We start from the raw sequence: 17387 nt of genomic DNA, 5'->3' as shown, positions 1-17387 counted from the left end.
GTCCCACTTCTCGAAGCCCTTCGAGGTCCACAGGGAGCCCAATCTCTCAGACGCGTACAACGGTGATGCCCGGGTCAAACGGTCCTTCCACCCCATAGCTGCGTTAGCCGCGTGCCATACTCGCACCATGACACGCGTAGGTCCCGTCAGGCGGGGGTCGGGCGCGCCAGAGTAGAGCGCTCGATTATAGTCGCCACCAGGCAGGAGCATCTTGTCCAGTTCAAATGCCGCGTTTAAGGCGGGCCCGTAAAGGCCATGATTAATTGCAGCTAGCTGGGAGGCCCAGTAATACCGTTTAATATCCGGGAGGGCAATCCCCCCGTCGTACCATGGGAGCGTCAACTTCGCCAGGGCAATACGCGGCCTCCCGTCCCAGAACAGGCGGCGCTGTAGACTCTCCACCTCACGGAAGTAGCGCGCCGGGACTAAATCCATAGTATTCTGGAGAGCGTACAGGAAGCGTGGCAACGACATCATCTTAAACAATGCCGCCCGGCCGAGCGGCGAAAGCGGCAAGCGCCGCCAGCGCGCGACGTCCTCCTTCAAGCGCTGGAGGGGGGGAAGCAAATTCCGCTCGTAGCGGGCCTCCGGGTCCAGAGTAATATAAACCCCCAGGTACCGAAACCCCTGGGAGGCAATCTGGATCGGACAGCCCCGCGGGAGGACGGGAGCCTCACCGGAAAGCACATACACACATGATTTAGCCCAGTTGATGACAAGGCCTGAGTTGCGGCCGAATGAGCGCAAAACATCAACCAGGACAATCAGTGATTTACGCGGGGAGGCTAGGTACAAAAGGATATCGTCAGCGTATAGGGACACGCGGTCCTCATACTCGGGGGTCCAACGGAGACCACGGATGGAAGGGTGCCACCGCAGCCACTCCGCCAGGGGTTCCAAGGCCAGCGCGAACAGGAGCGGCGACAAGGGACAGCCCTGTCGCGTGCCCCGTCCCAGCTCGAATGGGACCGATACTCTTCCATTCACCACCACCTGCGCCAATGGGCCCGAATACAACAATTTGACCCAGCTGATGAACCCCGGGCCAAATCCAAACTTCGCCAGCATAGCCCAGATGTATGGCCACTCGAGCGTGTCAAACGCCATGGTGGCGTCTAAGGACGCCAATATGGCCGGCTCCCGCACAAACGGGACACGCGCGAGCACCCCGTGCAAGCGCCGCAAATTAAGGGCCGTGTTGCGATGGGGAATAAAGCCGGACTGGTCTTGGTGGACCAGATCGCCCACCACGCCGACCAGCCGGTTGGCTAGCACCTTGGCGAGGATTTTGGGCTCCGCATTCAAGAGCGAGATAGGCCGATAGGATGTAACCCGGTCTCGAGGTCTCCCTTCCTTGTGGATCACCACGATTGTAGCCAGACGTTGGTCCGGCGGGAGGGAGCCCAGCGAGTGGGCCGCCAGGAACATCGCACGGAGGTGGGGTGCCAGTACATCCGGTCGCAGCTTATACAACTCGATAGGGATGCCGTTCGGGCCCATGGCCTTGCCGGATGCGACCGAGCGTATGGCGAGGGCAATTTCGTCGGAGGTAGGAGCGGCATCTAACAACACCCTGTCCTCCACCGAAAGGGAAGGCAGCGCGATATCCCTAAGCAGGGCATGGGAATCCTCCTCCGAGCAGGGAGAAACCGGGGAATACACCTCGCGGAAATAATCCGCGAAACAGGAGACAATGTCTTCTGGCTCGGTGACACGCACACCATCCATCCTCTCAATCAGCGGGACCACACGACTCGCTCTCTCCTTTTTATCCAACCATGCAAGCAGTTTACCAGCCTTATCACCCACATCATACAGTCGCCCCTGTTGCTCTCTATAGAGGCCCCTGGCCGCCTCCGTGACGAGGGCCCTGTAGGCCGCCTGCTTAAGGTGTAGGACATGTAGTGTAGCATCCGTCACCCCACCCTCTAGATCACCCTCCAATTCAGCGATTTCGGCCTCCACCCGGGTCACCTCCTCCTGCTCGCGCCTCCGGGCATGGGAGATAAAGGAGAGGGCCTCCCCTCTAAGAACTGTCTTGAAGGCTTCCCACAGGGAGATAGCCGAAGGGACGGACCCCACATTCTCATCGAAATACCGCTGCAAGGATTTAATCAAATCAGCGCGAATGGTGGGGTCACGCAGGTACCAGGCATTGATTGGAGCTACCCTGCCCTCCCCCCTCGGGAAGACATCAACGTGCAACAGGAGCGGGGAGTGATCTGAAATACCCCGCGCCAAATGGCGCACCTCTCCTACCCTCCCAACATAGGCCGCAGGGACAAGGACATAATCAAGCCGTGAGAGGCTACCATGGGCACCCGAGTGGAAAGTGTACTGCAGCTGCGTGGGATGTTTTAAGCGCCAGCAGTCCACCAATCCCAGTGTATCTAAGAAGCCGGACAGCCACGCCTGCGCCCGGGGGAGGTCCCTAGGGGGGTGACGATCCACGGTCCCAGAAACCACCGCATTGAAGTCCCCCCCAACCACCAGAAGCCCCCCCGGAAGGTCAAGGAGGAGGCGCCCTAGGTCTGCAAAAGTCGTAGACTGTAACCCCGGTGGGACGTACACTGATACAAAGACAACTACTTTACCCTCCATTCTCCCCACTAAGACAGTGTAGCGTCCCCTCTCATCATGGCGCACCTCGTCTATTTCCAACGGGAGCGAGTTCTTCACCATGATGCCCACCCCCCGGGAGCCCGATGTGAAGCCCGAATGGGCCACCAAGCGATAACCACGCCGATTCATGGCACAAAAGGAATTACCAATAAGGTGTGTCTCCTGCAGAAAGACCACATCTGGCGAAAGTCGTTTCAAATACTGCAGGACCACACCTCGCTTAATCCTATCCCCCAGTCCGTTAACGTTCCAGGACAATACAGTCAGGTCCCTACCCCCCATCACATACAGAAGCCATCATTCGTCCCCCGGAGAGCACCTTAAAAACACCAATACAATAAAGGGTTTGCCTTGCGGTAAAAACAAACAACACCCCACCCCAACCCACCCATCCCAACAGAACTCCCCCCTCCCTGCACCCCTGCATGAGCCCAAACAGCCCCCCCAAAGTGCAGTGTGCCTGTCGCCCCATGAATGATTAAACTAACTAGTCCCCCAGAAGAGGAGGGAGAGCCCCCAAGAGACCCCGTACCACCTCCACAGGAGGGGGACATTAACGAACAGTCAAAAGTGACGACAGTGCTGTCCAGAGCGAGGCCTACTATTAGTCCCTCAGTCCTGATCCGGCGAGCCCTCCCCTCCAACCGCGCCCCCCCCACCCCCCTGGCCCCGATCCCCGGGCAAGGAGTCCAACCAGTCCCCGGCCGCCTCGGGACGATCAAAAAAGTGCGTGCGGCCATCCACCTCCACCCGCAGCTTAGCTGGAAAAAGCATCGCATACTTGAGGTTCAGGTCCCGTAGACGACGTTTGACTCCGAGAAAGCTCAGTCTCTGCTTCTGGACCGCTGGGGTGAAATCAGGATAGAAGTTTACGTCCATATTGTCCAGTCTGACCGGTCCTTGTTGCCTAGAAGTCTGCAGGATAGCGTCTCTGTCCCGAAAGTTGAAAATCCGGGCAATGAGAGGCCTCGGAGGGGCTCCGGCCTTAGGTCTTCCTCCGGGGACCCTGTGGGCACGTTCCACCGCAAAGAATTTACTCAGCCCCCGGGGCTGGAGATGGGTGAGAATCAGGTCTTCCACAAACAGGTCCGCCGCCGCCTCCTCACGTCCCTCCGGCACCCCGACAATGCGGACATTGTTCCTCCGGGCCCGACCCTCGGAATCCTCCAGTCGACGATCCATCAGGGCGCTCGCCTGGCCAAGCCGGCGCACCTCCTTTTGGAGGGCCGCCACGTCCGCTGTGAGGCCCGAGGTGGTGTGGGCCAAAGAATCGACCCGGTCATTGGTTTTGGATAAATCGGCCCTCACCAGGCCAACATCCACGTGGACCGAGTCAATCTTTTGCGCCAGTGTGTCAAAGCGCTGGTCCACCGAGGCCTTCATCTCGGCGATAGCGCCCATGACATCTCGCAGGGTCAGATCCGCGGGCAGAGCAGGAGCATCAGTCGGGCCCTCAGGGGACCTACGCGGCACCTCGGGAGATCCCCTCTGGAGGGTGTAGCGGTCCATGCTGTTGGACTGATGGGCTGCACCACGGCGGGTCGATTTCACGTTTGCCCGGTCGCCATCTTGCTTTGTGGACATGGTTTCAGTCCCCAAATCGTGCCAATCACCTCGAAAGGGCCGACAAACCGGTTCACGGGCTCCGGGGGGGGGCAACCACAGGTCCGCAGGACGGATCACAGCCGGTGGGCCAGCAGGGCACCCCAACGAGGCGACACCACCGCACACCGCCCCGCACCCCAACCTCGCCTACGCAGCAAGGAGGGTGCAAAAGCGAAAGTGAAAGTGCGGGGTACGCAAGTCGCCCAGCCCTGCCCGCCGCTGTTGATCACTTTGTCTCCGGATCGCCCCGCAACTCCAATCCGGGGGGCCGGCGTGGAGAAGGCCGCAAACCTCAATCGGTGCTCCCGCCGGTGTCCGAGGTCCAATTTGGAAGCGGAAAACGGGTGACACCTCAGCTCGGGCTCACCAACACAGTCCCCTCATCTAGGACAGGATATTTTCAGGATTTATGTAGGAGGTCACGGAGGTCCTCGGGAGCCTCGCACCTACGCGGCCATCTTGGTTGCGCGCTAGGCTCCTCCCCCCAGAGATGTTAAAATTGATTTGATTTGTGGAGTCCAAGTCCAGGGCTACCGGCTCTACGGGTGTTGGATGAATCTCAACAACACTCAAGTCCTTTTCAGTCACATCCTTCCCTTTGACATGTTTCCCCAAAAAGTCTTTAATTGAATTAGAGACTGATGATCCTCCTTTTACACCCCCAATCTTAGTTGACTGTGGAGTTAAATTCAGTGATTGAGTGTTTCTCTGTACAAGTTTTTTACTTCCAGAAGATACTGCTTTATCACCTTTCACCTCCCCCCTTTCTTTCTGAGTTTCAGCCATATTCTCTGCCCCTAATCCATTATTATCTGGCTTTTTTATATTTGTTGGGGCTTTCCGAGCTTTTGCTTTCCCAAGTGCCATCTCTTTTCTTCTTTCTTCTTTTCCAACTGACAGGAGCACTGTAGGAGGGTCGAAACTCGGTCGCGCTTGGCCACACTTAACCCCTGCCCGTTGGCGAGTGGCGACTTGTTGGTGTTCTCTGTGTAGGAGCAAAGAGGCAAGTTTCTTTGCGGGGCCAAGGAGGCTGTGGGGCTAAAAAGTCGCAAGGCAACAACTTGGCGTCTTGAGAAGCGCACAGAAGTACAGAGGCAAAACACGTCAGGTAGACTGGAGCTTTCAGTGGTTATTTTAAATGAAGTTTTGTGTATTCAATGTATACCATTGTTGACCACAGGAGGGCACAAAAGACCACGTTGTGCAATATGAAATACTTCTAAATGTTATTCAATCAGCGTGATGATTTTCTCTTTAATTATTGTATTGTAATCGTAGTGTTTCTTCCTGTTTGCTGCCGTTGTGAAGAGACACTCCCAGCACTATCAATCAGACCCCATGACCTTATATTCGCTAAAACAGTACTTCCCTTTCACTGCATACAGTCTCCATATCGCTGGCGTGATGAACGCAGTGATGATGCCCAGGGATTTTCCTTCCCTGCCGGGCTCGTCAAGGAAAGAGCTGGTCCCAGTGGGTAGAATGTGTGTATAAGAGCGGCAGGATTGACGAGAGCCGCGGGAGCCGCGAGGTAGCAATCCGGCGTCCTCCTCATCCTCGCTCACTGCAGCCAGCGGTCAATGCAAAAACACGGATTCTGGAACCCGTTTGTGGGTCGGAGTGCTATCCTATAATATATAGGGCCTGGTTTCCAAAGCATAGGGCATAGCAGACCCTTCACTAGTCTCTCCAGCCGTTTGCATGGTTTAAGTTCTTGAATGATTTTGAGGGCAAAATCCACAAAGAACACTGTGAGAAAGTAGGAAATCCGTTTCCAGAGTGTTACTTGTATGCTGGCGCAAATATAGATTGATCTCTTCTAGAAATCCAATAAGCCACATTTCTGCCTGAAGACACCGTTGTGGATATACAATTCCTCAAACAGAAATGTGAAGCAAATAAGCGTTTGCACATGCAACACTCCCCACCCACAAAACTATTTCCCTGTGGAGAAATCAATTCCCATAAATTATCAGTAAAAATGGGTTTGTTCTGTCTCCAATCTCACCCTGAAAACATATTTAATCCTGCCAATGACACAGACAGATTTGCTGTTTCTAGGGTTGAAATGGATGCATGACGTATTCACGCATGCCTTTACAACGCGTGCCTTGACAACACGGGATTACAACGAACGTGTGGTTACCAAGTGTTCCATTACAACGCAAGTAGTTACAACTTGCCTTAATGAAGCACTGGACTTTGGAATAGTATATTTTATTATTCCAATTTCAGTCTGTGCAACAGTACGGAAGGTGTTGGATTTAAAATCCAACAATGCGTTCCCTAAAGCAAGTCGTTGTAACAACTTGTGTAACGTAACGGTGCGTTCGTTGTAGTGCCTGCTTTGTAACGGCACTGCATAGTTCTGTCTGCGTTGTAAATGCTTTTTCCCTTTGAAATCTACAAGTAACACACTAAGGGGCTGATTTATAGTTTGACAGATGGTGTTAGTACCATTGTCATGGTGGAGTCCTTCACTCCGTCCATAGCGAAGGGATTCCACCACCCGAATTTAGAGATGTCTGTATGCCCAGAAGACATCTCTTGCATTTATGCCGCCACTGCGGTTTCTGTAAATGCATTGAAAGTGTGTCATGCGGCTCTTTCAACATAAGGGTGCCACACTGGACATTTTCATTTTTTTATTTTTTATTCCACAAAGAAAATACAAAGCAGGATTTTTGTATTGAAAATATATATTTTTTAAGAGCAATGGGAGTATTCTTTCGCGACATTGGGGGGGGGTCATTGAAAAGTTTTCACTTTTATTTATGGACATGTTTTGGGTGGCGATAAGTCAAAGCATAAACTGCCCATTTGTCCGTCCAGTAAATCAGGCAAGTGGACACATGGCCAAATCGCTAATGGCCTTATGGCCTTTACTTTGTCGGGACATTAGAGCGGTATGAAGGTGGCTGAGACGGAGTTGTCTCCGCTATCTACATAGTGAAGGTGTGCCGGTCTGTAAATCAGGCGGGCAGAGCTTCAGCTTGGCAGAGAGGGTACTCCGTCGCCTTTGCGACAGTACCCTCCTTGCCAAACTCTACATCGGCCCCTCAGTCTCTTGTACAGGACTGTATACACATTTATATATAAGGCCATACAGACAGGCAGCGTGGGCCAAGAGGCATGACATGACCCCCTTGTCAGCAGTTCAAAGCCTTTCGGCAGCCTAAGGAGACTGCGAGGAGGGGACCATGTTTGTAAGCTTATTCAGTTAAGAAACAAAGATTCCCTCTCGCAGTAAGTGACTATATATAAAACAATTAGACATTGGAGTTAATCAGAAGCACACAAAGAGGAACAATGGATCCTCTGCATTACCTTCAGTTGTATATTTGGTTCTTTTCAAAGGCTTTGGAGCCTGTGGCTTCTCCGTCCTTAGCTGAGGAATAAGGAATTCAGCTGCCCCAGCATCAAAGAAGGTATTGCCAATAGCTTTGTCCTTTATGGCCCATATCACTTCACACCCTTCAATTTCATAGCTACAAAGAAAAAAAAGACAATTACCTGATACGATTCTGATGTAATGGAAATAACCATTTACTGATCAAATATAACATGCATGTAGTAAAAAAAGGTCCAAAAAATAGAAGTTTCTTATGTTGGCAAACCTTTGGAGCTTAACAGAGCCCAGGAGGAGGCGGCAACTGAAGCGTCAATCCACAAAGACATGAGCAGGAGGTAAACTGGATAAACACTGCGAATCGTGGAATAAAAGGAGTCGATCACACTGAACAAGCGACTAAATCAGAGATGTTTTTTGCTCCACAATAAGGAAAGGTCAGAAGAGGGCAGAGAAGAATGTGAACGAGAGAAATTCAGGCCCTCTCTCAGACTACACTGGATAGTTTGTTGTTTGTCTCCTGAAACACCATCACACAATCTCAACAGATAGGACCGATGCCAAAAAAGAGCTGGTGCACCACGCGCCTACACACCAGTTTTCTGTGCCATCGCCATGCATAGAAAATGATTGGAGAAAAGCAAACCTGCTTTCACTTGGACAACCAAATTTCTGACGAGCCAAGGCTAAACGCGGGACGCTTCTGAGAATGCCCAGGCATGTGCAGCAACAATAGCAAATCCAGTATAGTCTCCTGGTGTGTGGAATAATGTGGATAACTAAGAATTCTAAAGGTAGGACATACTTGGAACTAGCAGGAATATGTCAATTTATCAGAACCCAAAAGAAGATGGCAAGAGAAGTATCGGGGTCATACAAACACGGAGTTCAGCATAGCTGGATGCTCATCGCGATTCAGATAGCCACAGGAGGAGGACCAGATTCAAAGCAGCTATGCGTCAAGACAACACACATTTTCAGATGAGCAAAGACCCGAGAAATCCATGCTCCCACTCAAATGACAAACTCAACAGGGATGGGCTGCAGCAGTTAGTTTATTTAAGGAAACCCCGATGTGTGTGGTATCCATAAACTTAATAAAATCAACAGAATATATTCATAAAGCTACCTGCCTTAAAACGGATTACTATGCGAGAAAGCCACGCTACAATTGTCAACTTTGAAATATCCAAAAAATATTAAAGAACACCCCTATACAGAAGAGTTTGCTGGCCATCTAGTTAGGATAAGACTAGCCTTGTTAGGGACTTCTAATAGAATACCAAGTTGGAAAATAGAGTTTGCCAAGGCTTCTTACAGACTATGATTAGCAGTCTTGTTGTTTATCACTGTTACAAAGGAAAGGTACATCACACTTGTTATACTGTAAGAATGTTTCGATATTTCTGTTTTTTAACATAAATACTTGAATTAAATTAAGCCACGGGTAAATTACTCCAGACTATATTCTAGTCCATAATTTTTGTAACTAATTTTAGGAAGAGACCAACCATACGCAAATAAGAGTTGGCTCTGCTCTAAATGGAACAGTCAGCCCAAGCTATCAGGCCAGGTGCACTGCCAGCAATATGGGAACAGTGATTTCAGCCTGATGAGGCATCATCAGTGAGGTATAGCTTGAGTCTGATGGCACAGTAGGCTAGACCCATGATTGGGCATACCCATCACCTAATGTATAAAAGCAAAAAGTGATGGGTGGAATTTTTGAATTTATATTAGCCGCTGGACCTACGCATTGCCACATTCCAGTCCATTGTTTTTTTGTGCCCACTATTTACATCGAGACATGGACATATCATTTGCAAATTAGACTAGGTCGCTCTTTAAAAGAATGATCTGTGTGTGTCGGCTGATGGATGGATCTATGGGAAAATGGATGGATAAATGAATGATAACAATGATTCAGACCACTGTGTAGAAATGTTTGTGAAGAAGGCACAGTTGTTTTGCAAAGCAAGCAATTATAGCAGTACTTTGCCCTAAAACAGATAGGAGAGATGCTTAAAAGCTACACCAATTGCATGATTAAATGATAAACACCGTCTAATAGCTCAACTTTGTGCGTCATGCATGATATTTACATTTTCACTAAGGACCACTCACACAGTCTACAATTCTACATTCAGTATTTTGTGTTCTTACGTATCCTCAAATTATTTGTCATGGATAGAAGTGAAGAGCAATTAACGGCTAGCTCACAGCCTTATTTCACATATACTGCTTGTGGAAACAACAGAAGTATCAGCACAGTATGACTGCGTTTACCATATAGCCCTGCCAAGTTCCCCACATCAGGCGTTATACAAAAGCATTTTCGTGCAGTGGTATGCATCACCAAACTAAAATGAAACGTCATGCACTTAGAGCGCCTGCTTGACACCACCGCCAGTGCAGAGGCATACAGACAAGCGGGACCGAAAACTCTGCCCTGGCCAAACACTAATGATGCGCAAGCAGCGCGGACCATGTGCTGCTCTGGTAGAGTGTGTGAGTGCAGTACTGTACTCTCAAGTGTGCAGAGTTTTCTTGAATGCCAAGTAAGGAAAGGGTCGCACCAACCTAGTGGCTCACTGCTCCGCTTGCTGCAGCAATAAGTATTCATGACTATTCCAGCTACTGAGGGCCAACGGCGGCGGCATTCATGTGACATGGTTGCATCATGTGATTGCAACAAACGGTGTATCCATTTAGAAGTGTACTCTCCCCGAGCGCGCGGCAGGGAGGTTGGCAGTTATGTTTCTTTAGTTTGCCACTGCCACCATGCCGTAATACTGATGTTGGTGCCTCATCGATCATGCACACCAGCGTTCACTGGCCATTGAGACGGGTTGCACAGTCATAGAGTCAGGATCATATGAGATGATCATTACAAAAGGATCTGACTGCCTTTGGTGCGTGCTGCAGGACTCGTAGCGGCAGCGGCTGAACAGGTCTGTGTGAATCATGATCCTAATATTGATAATTCCTAATTTTACAGCCTCATCCTGTAACCATCTGCTGTGTTCACCTCAGCTGGTGGACCGGCAGGCTGGGCTCAGCTGATTCAGACGGTCAGTGTAATATTGGTTATATAGCTGCAGCTCAGATGGCTGCCTGGACAGACTCAATGATGCATGGATTGATTAATTGTGACTCGTGTGAAGTGCCTCACAACAAGGAGCTGTGCATTCAAGTAGCGAGCGTGCATGCTTAATGTGCCTGCTGTTTCAACTTCTGCGGCTGGTATCTCAATTGGGCAGCAACAACACTATTTTACCTTTGTGCCTGGGACGGGCAGTTTAGCCGAGTCCTGTCTCTGCTCTTGTTCCAGATATCTGACAAGTATATTGAAAGGGTGACTTTATAAAATCATACACTGTGGAGACTGACAGCTTTAGTAGTAATTAGTTCGATCCTACATGGTGCCTTCTTGACAGTGATTACGCATGGATACATTGTGAAGATGTTCTCTGCAAATGAATTAACAGGGCTGCTACTGAAAAAGGATCACTGGGAAAGAATGATCACTGGTCAATAATCTAGGAATGTGAAAGTCGGCGAGTCTTGGATGTTGACAAGGACATATCACTAATGGATTATGAGGAAGAAGCCTTTGAACCAGGGATTCCTCTCAGACATTCGTCTCTGCTTCCAAGAGAGGGTAAAACGGTTTCTGAATTTCCAGCTGGCAAGGATCCTGATTTCCATAGCACAGGATCTTGGAGAAGAATAGGAGCTATGGACAGTGCAGCCTGACTCCTTCATTTTCTAATAAATCACCTGGGATAATTTGAAGGCAGGCAAACAGAAAATGCTGCAAAGGTGCAATAGCTAGCTGTTATATTTGCATTTGCTATGCTTGTTTAAATTTACTGATGTAATGTCCCTGCACTCTGGCATCTTATGAATTACATTCTTATTCCCTGTGGAACCTTGGGGATACTGTGAGGTACTGTGGCCAGTTGCACTGTGCTCATACGACTGATCAGATCTCCTTGGTTGCTGTGCTGCTCACATTAAATCTACTATACATTTTATTGGATTGCCTCCTCTTCAATTCAACACTAGCTGATGGGAATTCTGCAGGGATTAGGTCACAGAATGTCATAACTCATTGACTAAAGAACAAGATGAGGATGGCAACCAACCACCTGCTCTTCAGAACTGGACCTTGTGAAGATTCAGAAGATGAAGATTTTATTTGACCGTCCTGTAAAGAAGATGCAGGTGTATCCTGATATCCACTTGTAGATCTAAAGGCACTCACCAAAGGTCAGTTGGTTGGCCTTTAGTACTGCCTCCATTTACACAAAGAGATGGAATAGGGCTTTATCTAATGTGGGAGAACTAACTGTGCAGTTGGGCATGGACTACACTAGACCTTGTGGTAGCCTTGTTGGTGAGAGACCTGGAACCTATCCTGGAAACCTAGGTGCTGTGGAAGACTGTAGCTGACTTTCCAAGATTCTTCTCTTTTAGATTTCTTCTCTTTTGAGCATTTATTGATGTTGTGGTGCTGTCATATTTTGCAGTGTACTGCATGTTTAAATGTTATGTCAAGTTAGTAAGTCTCTGCTTTATGAAATAATGACCAATTTTTCCCAGATCAGTTTTGCTAGTTTATTTCTACAAATCAACTCGTACTGCTCTGAACTAACTATTACGTTCTGTTTCAGGTGGTTACTATTTCATTGCATTCATCTTTTGTTTAGCGTTAAATGTCCTTTTTCAAATGTATTGATTTATATTAGAGCTCGTAACCAGTTGATTTTTCCAGTACCACCCCGTGTTCCCCAAAAGAAAAGTAGAATTTGTAATTATTTAAAGAATCTTGAAACAATCCAAATTTACAAAATCCTTAAAACAAGTTCCCTAGTTTATCATGGACACTCCACTAAGTCACATGCAAGCGAGGTTCCCCTCCCTGGTAAGGAAACTAGGGAAACACTGCCATGAGTGGCATGTTCTTACCAAAGCCCATGCATTTCCCTGGCCTAAGGGAGGAACGTCCGACTCGAAAACCATAGACCATACAAAGACTCACATACAGACCAGGTATACTGGACATAAGAAGGCTAAGCAGGAGGCTATTCTAGAACTGTGGGCCATCTTCCAGGTTGCCCCAGCCTATAAGACTGTCCCAGAGTCTGTAAGTAAGGCATCTGCACCTACCCCACCATACACCGGCAGGGATGTGCTCTCGCTGATGACAGCCATCCCAGTCGCTGCTGCGCTGGATTACACCCATATACCGGTCGAGGATGCTGCTGGACCTTGCCCGGAGCAGCATGCCACAAGTTGAGGAAGAGGATCACAGGTCCCACCAGCCAAGGCACAGTCAACCTTGGCTCAGTCTGGTGGCAAGCCTCCTTGGGGCTCAACCCCCTACCTATCAGCTGTGACCCATCAGGTCCTAGTCGAACAGGGAACACGCACTTCTGAATGCCCCACCAGGTGCCAGAAGGTCAGAGGGAGGTTTATGGCCCTACTGGAAGGTGGTTCAACCAGAGGAGGGGAAGAAAGGAGCGCCAGTTCCGTAAAGTCCGACTCTGAAGGGGGAGCAATGGGCTACACTCCACCCAGGCAGGCCTATGGCTTGGAGGATGCATGAGGAAGAGAGGTTGAGGCCATACATTGCCTAGAAGAACAGCATATACCACTGAGAGAAGGAAGCAACTCAGGTGGGAGTTAGCGATGAGGCGAGAGTTAAGGATGGAGAGAGCGAGCTCTTGACTGGGAAGATCAGCAAGGGGGGGGGGGGGTGGATAACTCTCCCTGGCCCAGAGGGAGCAGGAGCTAGGCCTCGGGCCCCACATAGAGATGAGCCGGGAGGAATGTCCCTCACCAAGACAAATACATTATGTGGTCGCCGTTGTAGGAGAGGTGCTGACCAGGAAATAAGTAGTCGCTATGACTCACCATCAATGCCACCTTCGAATCGGACACATTCTCGACTGAAAATGCACAGAAGTCAAGCCTCTCCTCAAGAAGCCTTCTGCAGACCAGACAGACCTCAAAAGCAACATACCCATCTACCTCCTCCCCTTCGCAGCTAAAGTCACCAAGAAAATAGTCAACAACCAGCAAACTAACTTCATCGAAGACAACTCCATCCTCGACCCTTACAAATCCAGATTCCACAGCAACCACAGCACTAAGGCTGCCCTCCTCACCGACACAGTCTCCCACAGCACTCTCACCGCCAGACACCACAATGCCAGCAGACAGAGAGCCACCCTCGACTGGATCAGCTCTTTCCTCATTGTCTGAACCCAAAGAATCAGACTCCCGCCTTTCCTCTCCGAACTCACAGAGATTTACTGCGGAGTACCCAAAGGATCATCGCTCAGCCCCATGCTCTTCAACATCTACATGGCCCCCCTCGCCGCCATCCTCAGACTGCATGGACTCAGCATAGTCTCCTACGCTGATGACACCCGGCTCATCATCTCCCTCACAAAGGATTCCCATGCCACGAGACTCCGCTTCCAGGAAGGAATGAAAGACGTAGCATCCTGGATGAGCAGCAGCAGTCTAAAGCTCAACTCGGAGAAGACAGACCATGAACCGACAGATCAACGCCGTATCATCCACGTGCTTCAACACCCTGTGCATCCTTTGCAAGACCTTCAAGTGGATACCACCGAATCCAAAAAGACTGTCACCCGCGCACTTGTTAGACCTGGCAATATTGGCATGGGTCTCCCTTCCATTTTTTGCTGCTGCCTCTTATGCTTTTTGCTGGTTTTAGCTGCTTTGGGCACTGTGCCACTGCTATTCAGTGCCACAGTGCAAGTGCTCCCTATGTTAAATTGATGTATGGATTAGTGACTCCATGATTGACTTATTTGGTTTACTTGTCAGACCCTAGTACAGTGCACTGCGTGTGCCATGGGCTTGTAAATCAAATGCTGCTGGTGGGCTTGCAGCACTGATGGGGTCACCCACCGGAGCAGCTTGTAAAGTTTCTCACAGCCTGTGTGCAGTCTGGTACTGCCATGTTGACTTGGCAAGTGCACCCTCTTGCCCATCCCCAAACCTTCCCTTTTCCACATATCAGACACTCCTAAGGTAGGCCCAAGGGCAGGGTGCATTGTAGGTAAAAGGTAGGGCATGCCCTAATGTGTGTGGCTTGTCCTAATAGTGACTTACAGCCATTCTTGTTTTTCACTATTGCAAGGCTATCTGCTCCCATAGGCCAGAATGGGTAGTTTGATTATAACACCTTATAACCATAACTGACACAGGGAACATGGTAGAAAAAATGAATTTAGTATGCCTTAGCTCAGAATGATAAAATACATCTTTTAGTGAAGTTGGTTTTAACATTCTGTGTTTGAAAATACCACTTTTAGAAAGTAGGTATTTTCTTGCCTAACTATCCAAGTCTGCCTCTGCTAGGTTGTGTATTCCATGTCTGGTTTCTGAGTGACAGGGGCTTGGGGGCTCCAGGAGACAGGGTGAGTCAGCACAAGGCTGAATTGACCTATCTGCATGAGGAGTGGTGGGAGGAGTAGCACCTGGGCCTGAATAGGACTGTGCCTGCCTTCCACAATGCTGGCTCCACCTCCTGTGGTGTGTCTGAGGACCCTGGCCCACACTGACAAAGGAAGGAGGTGTACACTGGCAGAATGCACCCAGAACTGGTTTGGACTAGGTACAGACACTATCTGCCTTCAGAGACAAAGGAGTTGTGTGTATAAAAAGGGGGACCCAGACCCCAAAATTTTAGATCACTTCTGGGAATCAAGACGAACCTTTGCTGAGGAGAAGAACTAGGAAGCTGAAGGAGGAGACTACCCTGTGCTGTGTGTTTGGGGGTTAGCCTGCAGTGGTTGCTTCATTGCCAAAGAAAGGAGAAAAGGACTGAGTGTTCTTTTCATCAACTTGAAAAAGAATCTCCAAGGGCTTGAACTTTGAGCTTGCCTACTGCCTGAAGTCTCAGGTATACAAGACTTCACCAACCAGCGCCCCGCTGAATTCCCTTGCTGGGAATTGAAGTGCCTGCTGTTGTGCTGGGCCTTCTGAGAGACTGAGTGTCGCTGGGAGCTGGAAGCGTGACTCAACGATGAGAAGCTGGTCGCCGCCGCAGAAGTTGCCGTCGCATTGCCAAGGAAGCATGCCGCCCCTGCCGCCATCGCATCACAGAAGCATGTCGCATCACCGGAGAAGAGTGCCGTCACCGCAGAGGTCACTGTCGCATCACAGGAGAAGCGTGTCACAGGGCCTGTCGCGGCTCAGAAGATCATTGAGTCGCCGGCCATTGGGCGTGCACGTATCACATTAACGTTGTTGCATCGTAACCAAGATGCCATTTTGTCGCATTGTATCGCAGAGCAGTAAGAAACAGACGCATCACCTCCACACACAGTAAGGAAGCGAGTATTACTCCCATGCGCAGCAGTAAGTAACCCCGACGCATTCACTCCCCTGAGTGTATGGAACAGACGCATCGCCTTCCCTGTGACCCTTTTGTTTGCTTTGCGTTACGCATCCAAGGTACTTTGAGAGTAAAGTGTCGCATTTACAATCTTAAGAGAACTGAGCTATTTCCTACCATATTAAAGTCTATTTTTGAGTACAGTATCGTGGATTTTTGTTGTTAAGTCTATATAAAAATACTTATTTTTATAATACAACCTGTGTGGTGTCCATCTGTAGTGTTGTCACTGTATTACTGTATGTGTTCACAAATGCTTTACACACTGCCGCCGAGATAAGCCTGCCTGCTCGTGCCAAGCTACCAAGGGGGTGAAGTAGGGGTTATTTTAGGAGTGTACCCCCTTACCCTGACTAGACGCAAGAGTCCCTTTTTGACCCGACAGATCAACGCCGTCTCCTCCACGTGCTTCAACACCCTGTGCAGCCTTCGCAAGACCTTCAAATGGATATCACCGAATCCAGAAATACAGTCATCCATGCACTCATAACAAGCAGACTGGACTACGGAAACGCCCTCTGCACCGGAATCAAAAAATCCCCGCTCTGCAACTCCAGAACACCGCGGCCAGACTCGTCCTCGGCATCCCAGTACATGAACACATCATCCAGCACCTTCGAGACCTCACCTGGCTCCACGTCGAGAAGAGAGTAACCTTCAAGCTGCTCGCTCACGCCTACAAATCCCTCTACAACACCGGACCCCAATACCTCAACGAAAGAGTCTACTTCCACATACCCAAGAGAGACCTCCGCTCACCTCGCCGACACCCTGCGCATCCGCAGAGCCAGAGCGGGTGGAAGAGCCTTCACCCACATCGCGGCAAAGACCTGGAACAAGCTCTCGATCAAAATAAGACGTTCCCCCACTCTGCACACCTTTAGAAAAGAGCCTCAAGACCTGGCGCTTCAGCTGATTGGGAGCTGCACGACCCCTCCACTCCCCGGCGCCATGAGACCACCACGGGTGAGTAGCATGCTTCACAAATCCCTGAATAATTTATTGTCAGGAAAGCCTGATAGGGACATAATTGAGACACACAAGGAGCAGCATGGCCCTTTTACGCATGCACAAGGAGGGCGACAACGAGGACGTCTTCCACTCCCTCCAAAATTAGCTGGTCAGAGAGACAAACCCCTAGAGAAATGGTATCCAGAGAAAAGGGTGAGGCCTTTGCATGACCTTTCTGTCATCTGCTAGCCTGCTGGACCAAAAGGAAGGGCCACCAGTATGATAGTCTGTGGCCAGAGGAGAGATCCTTCGATCCTGAAGACATGGCCATTGCAGAGGACTGCATTCGGCTTGGAGGGGGAAATCCAAAATGGAATTACCCCTACATGCAGGACTGCTTGAGATGATGGGAGCGCTAAG

General features: G+C 49.8%; 1 protein-coding gene across 3 annotated transcripts in view; it reads right to left on the bottom strand.

Annotated features, from left to right (window-relative positions):
• The window catches only part of PYROXD1 (pyridine nucleotide-disulphide oxidoreductase domain 1), a 231172-nt gene that overhangs the window by 155186 nt on the left and 58599 nt on the right, over nt 1-17387 (bottom strand). For all 3 annotated transcript variants that reach the window (XM_085652720.1, XM_085652719.1, XM_085652718.1), the window contains exon 6: nt 7555-7715. In XM_085652720.1, coding sequence (XP_085508846.1) covers nt 7555-7715 — 161 coding nt within the window. The remainder of the gene's footprint in view (nt 1-7554; nt 7716-17387) is intronic.

Source organism: Triturus cristatus, chromosome 4_1 (assembly GCF_964204655.1).
Source record: "Triturus cristatus chromosome 4_1, aTriCri1.1, whole genome shotgun sequence".
NCBI lineage: Eukaryota > Metazoa > Chordata > Amphibia > Caudata > Salamandridae > Triturus > Triturus cristatus.
Note: the sequence above shows the minus strand (reverse complement) of the source record. Positions and strands in the feature narration are given on the sequence as shown.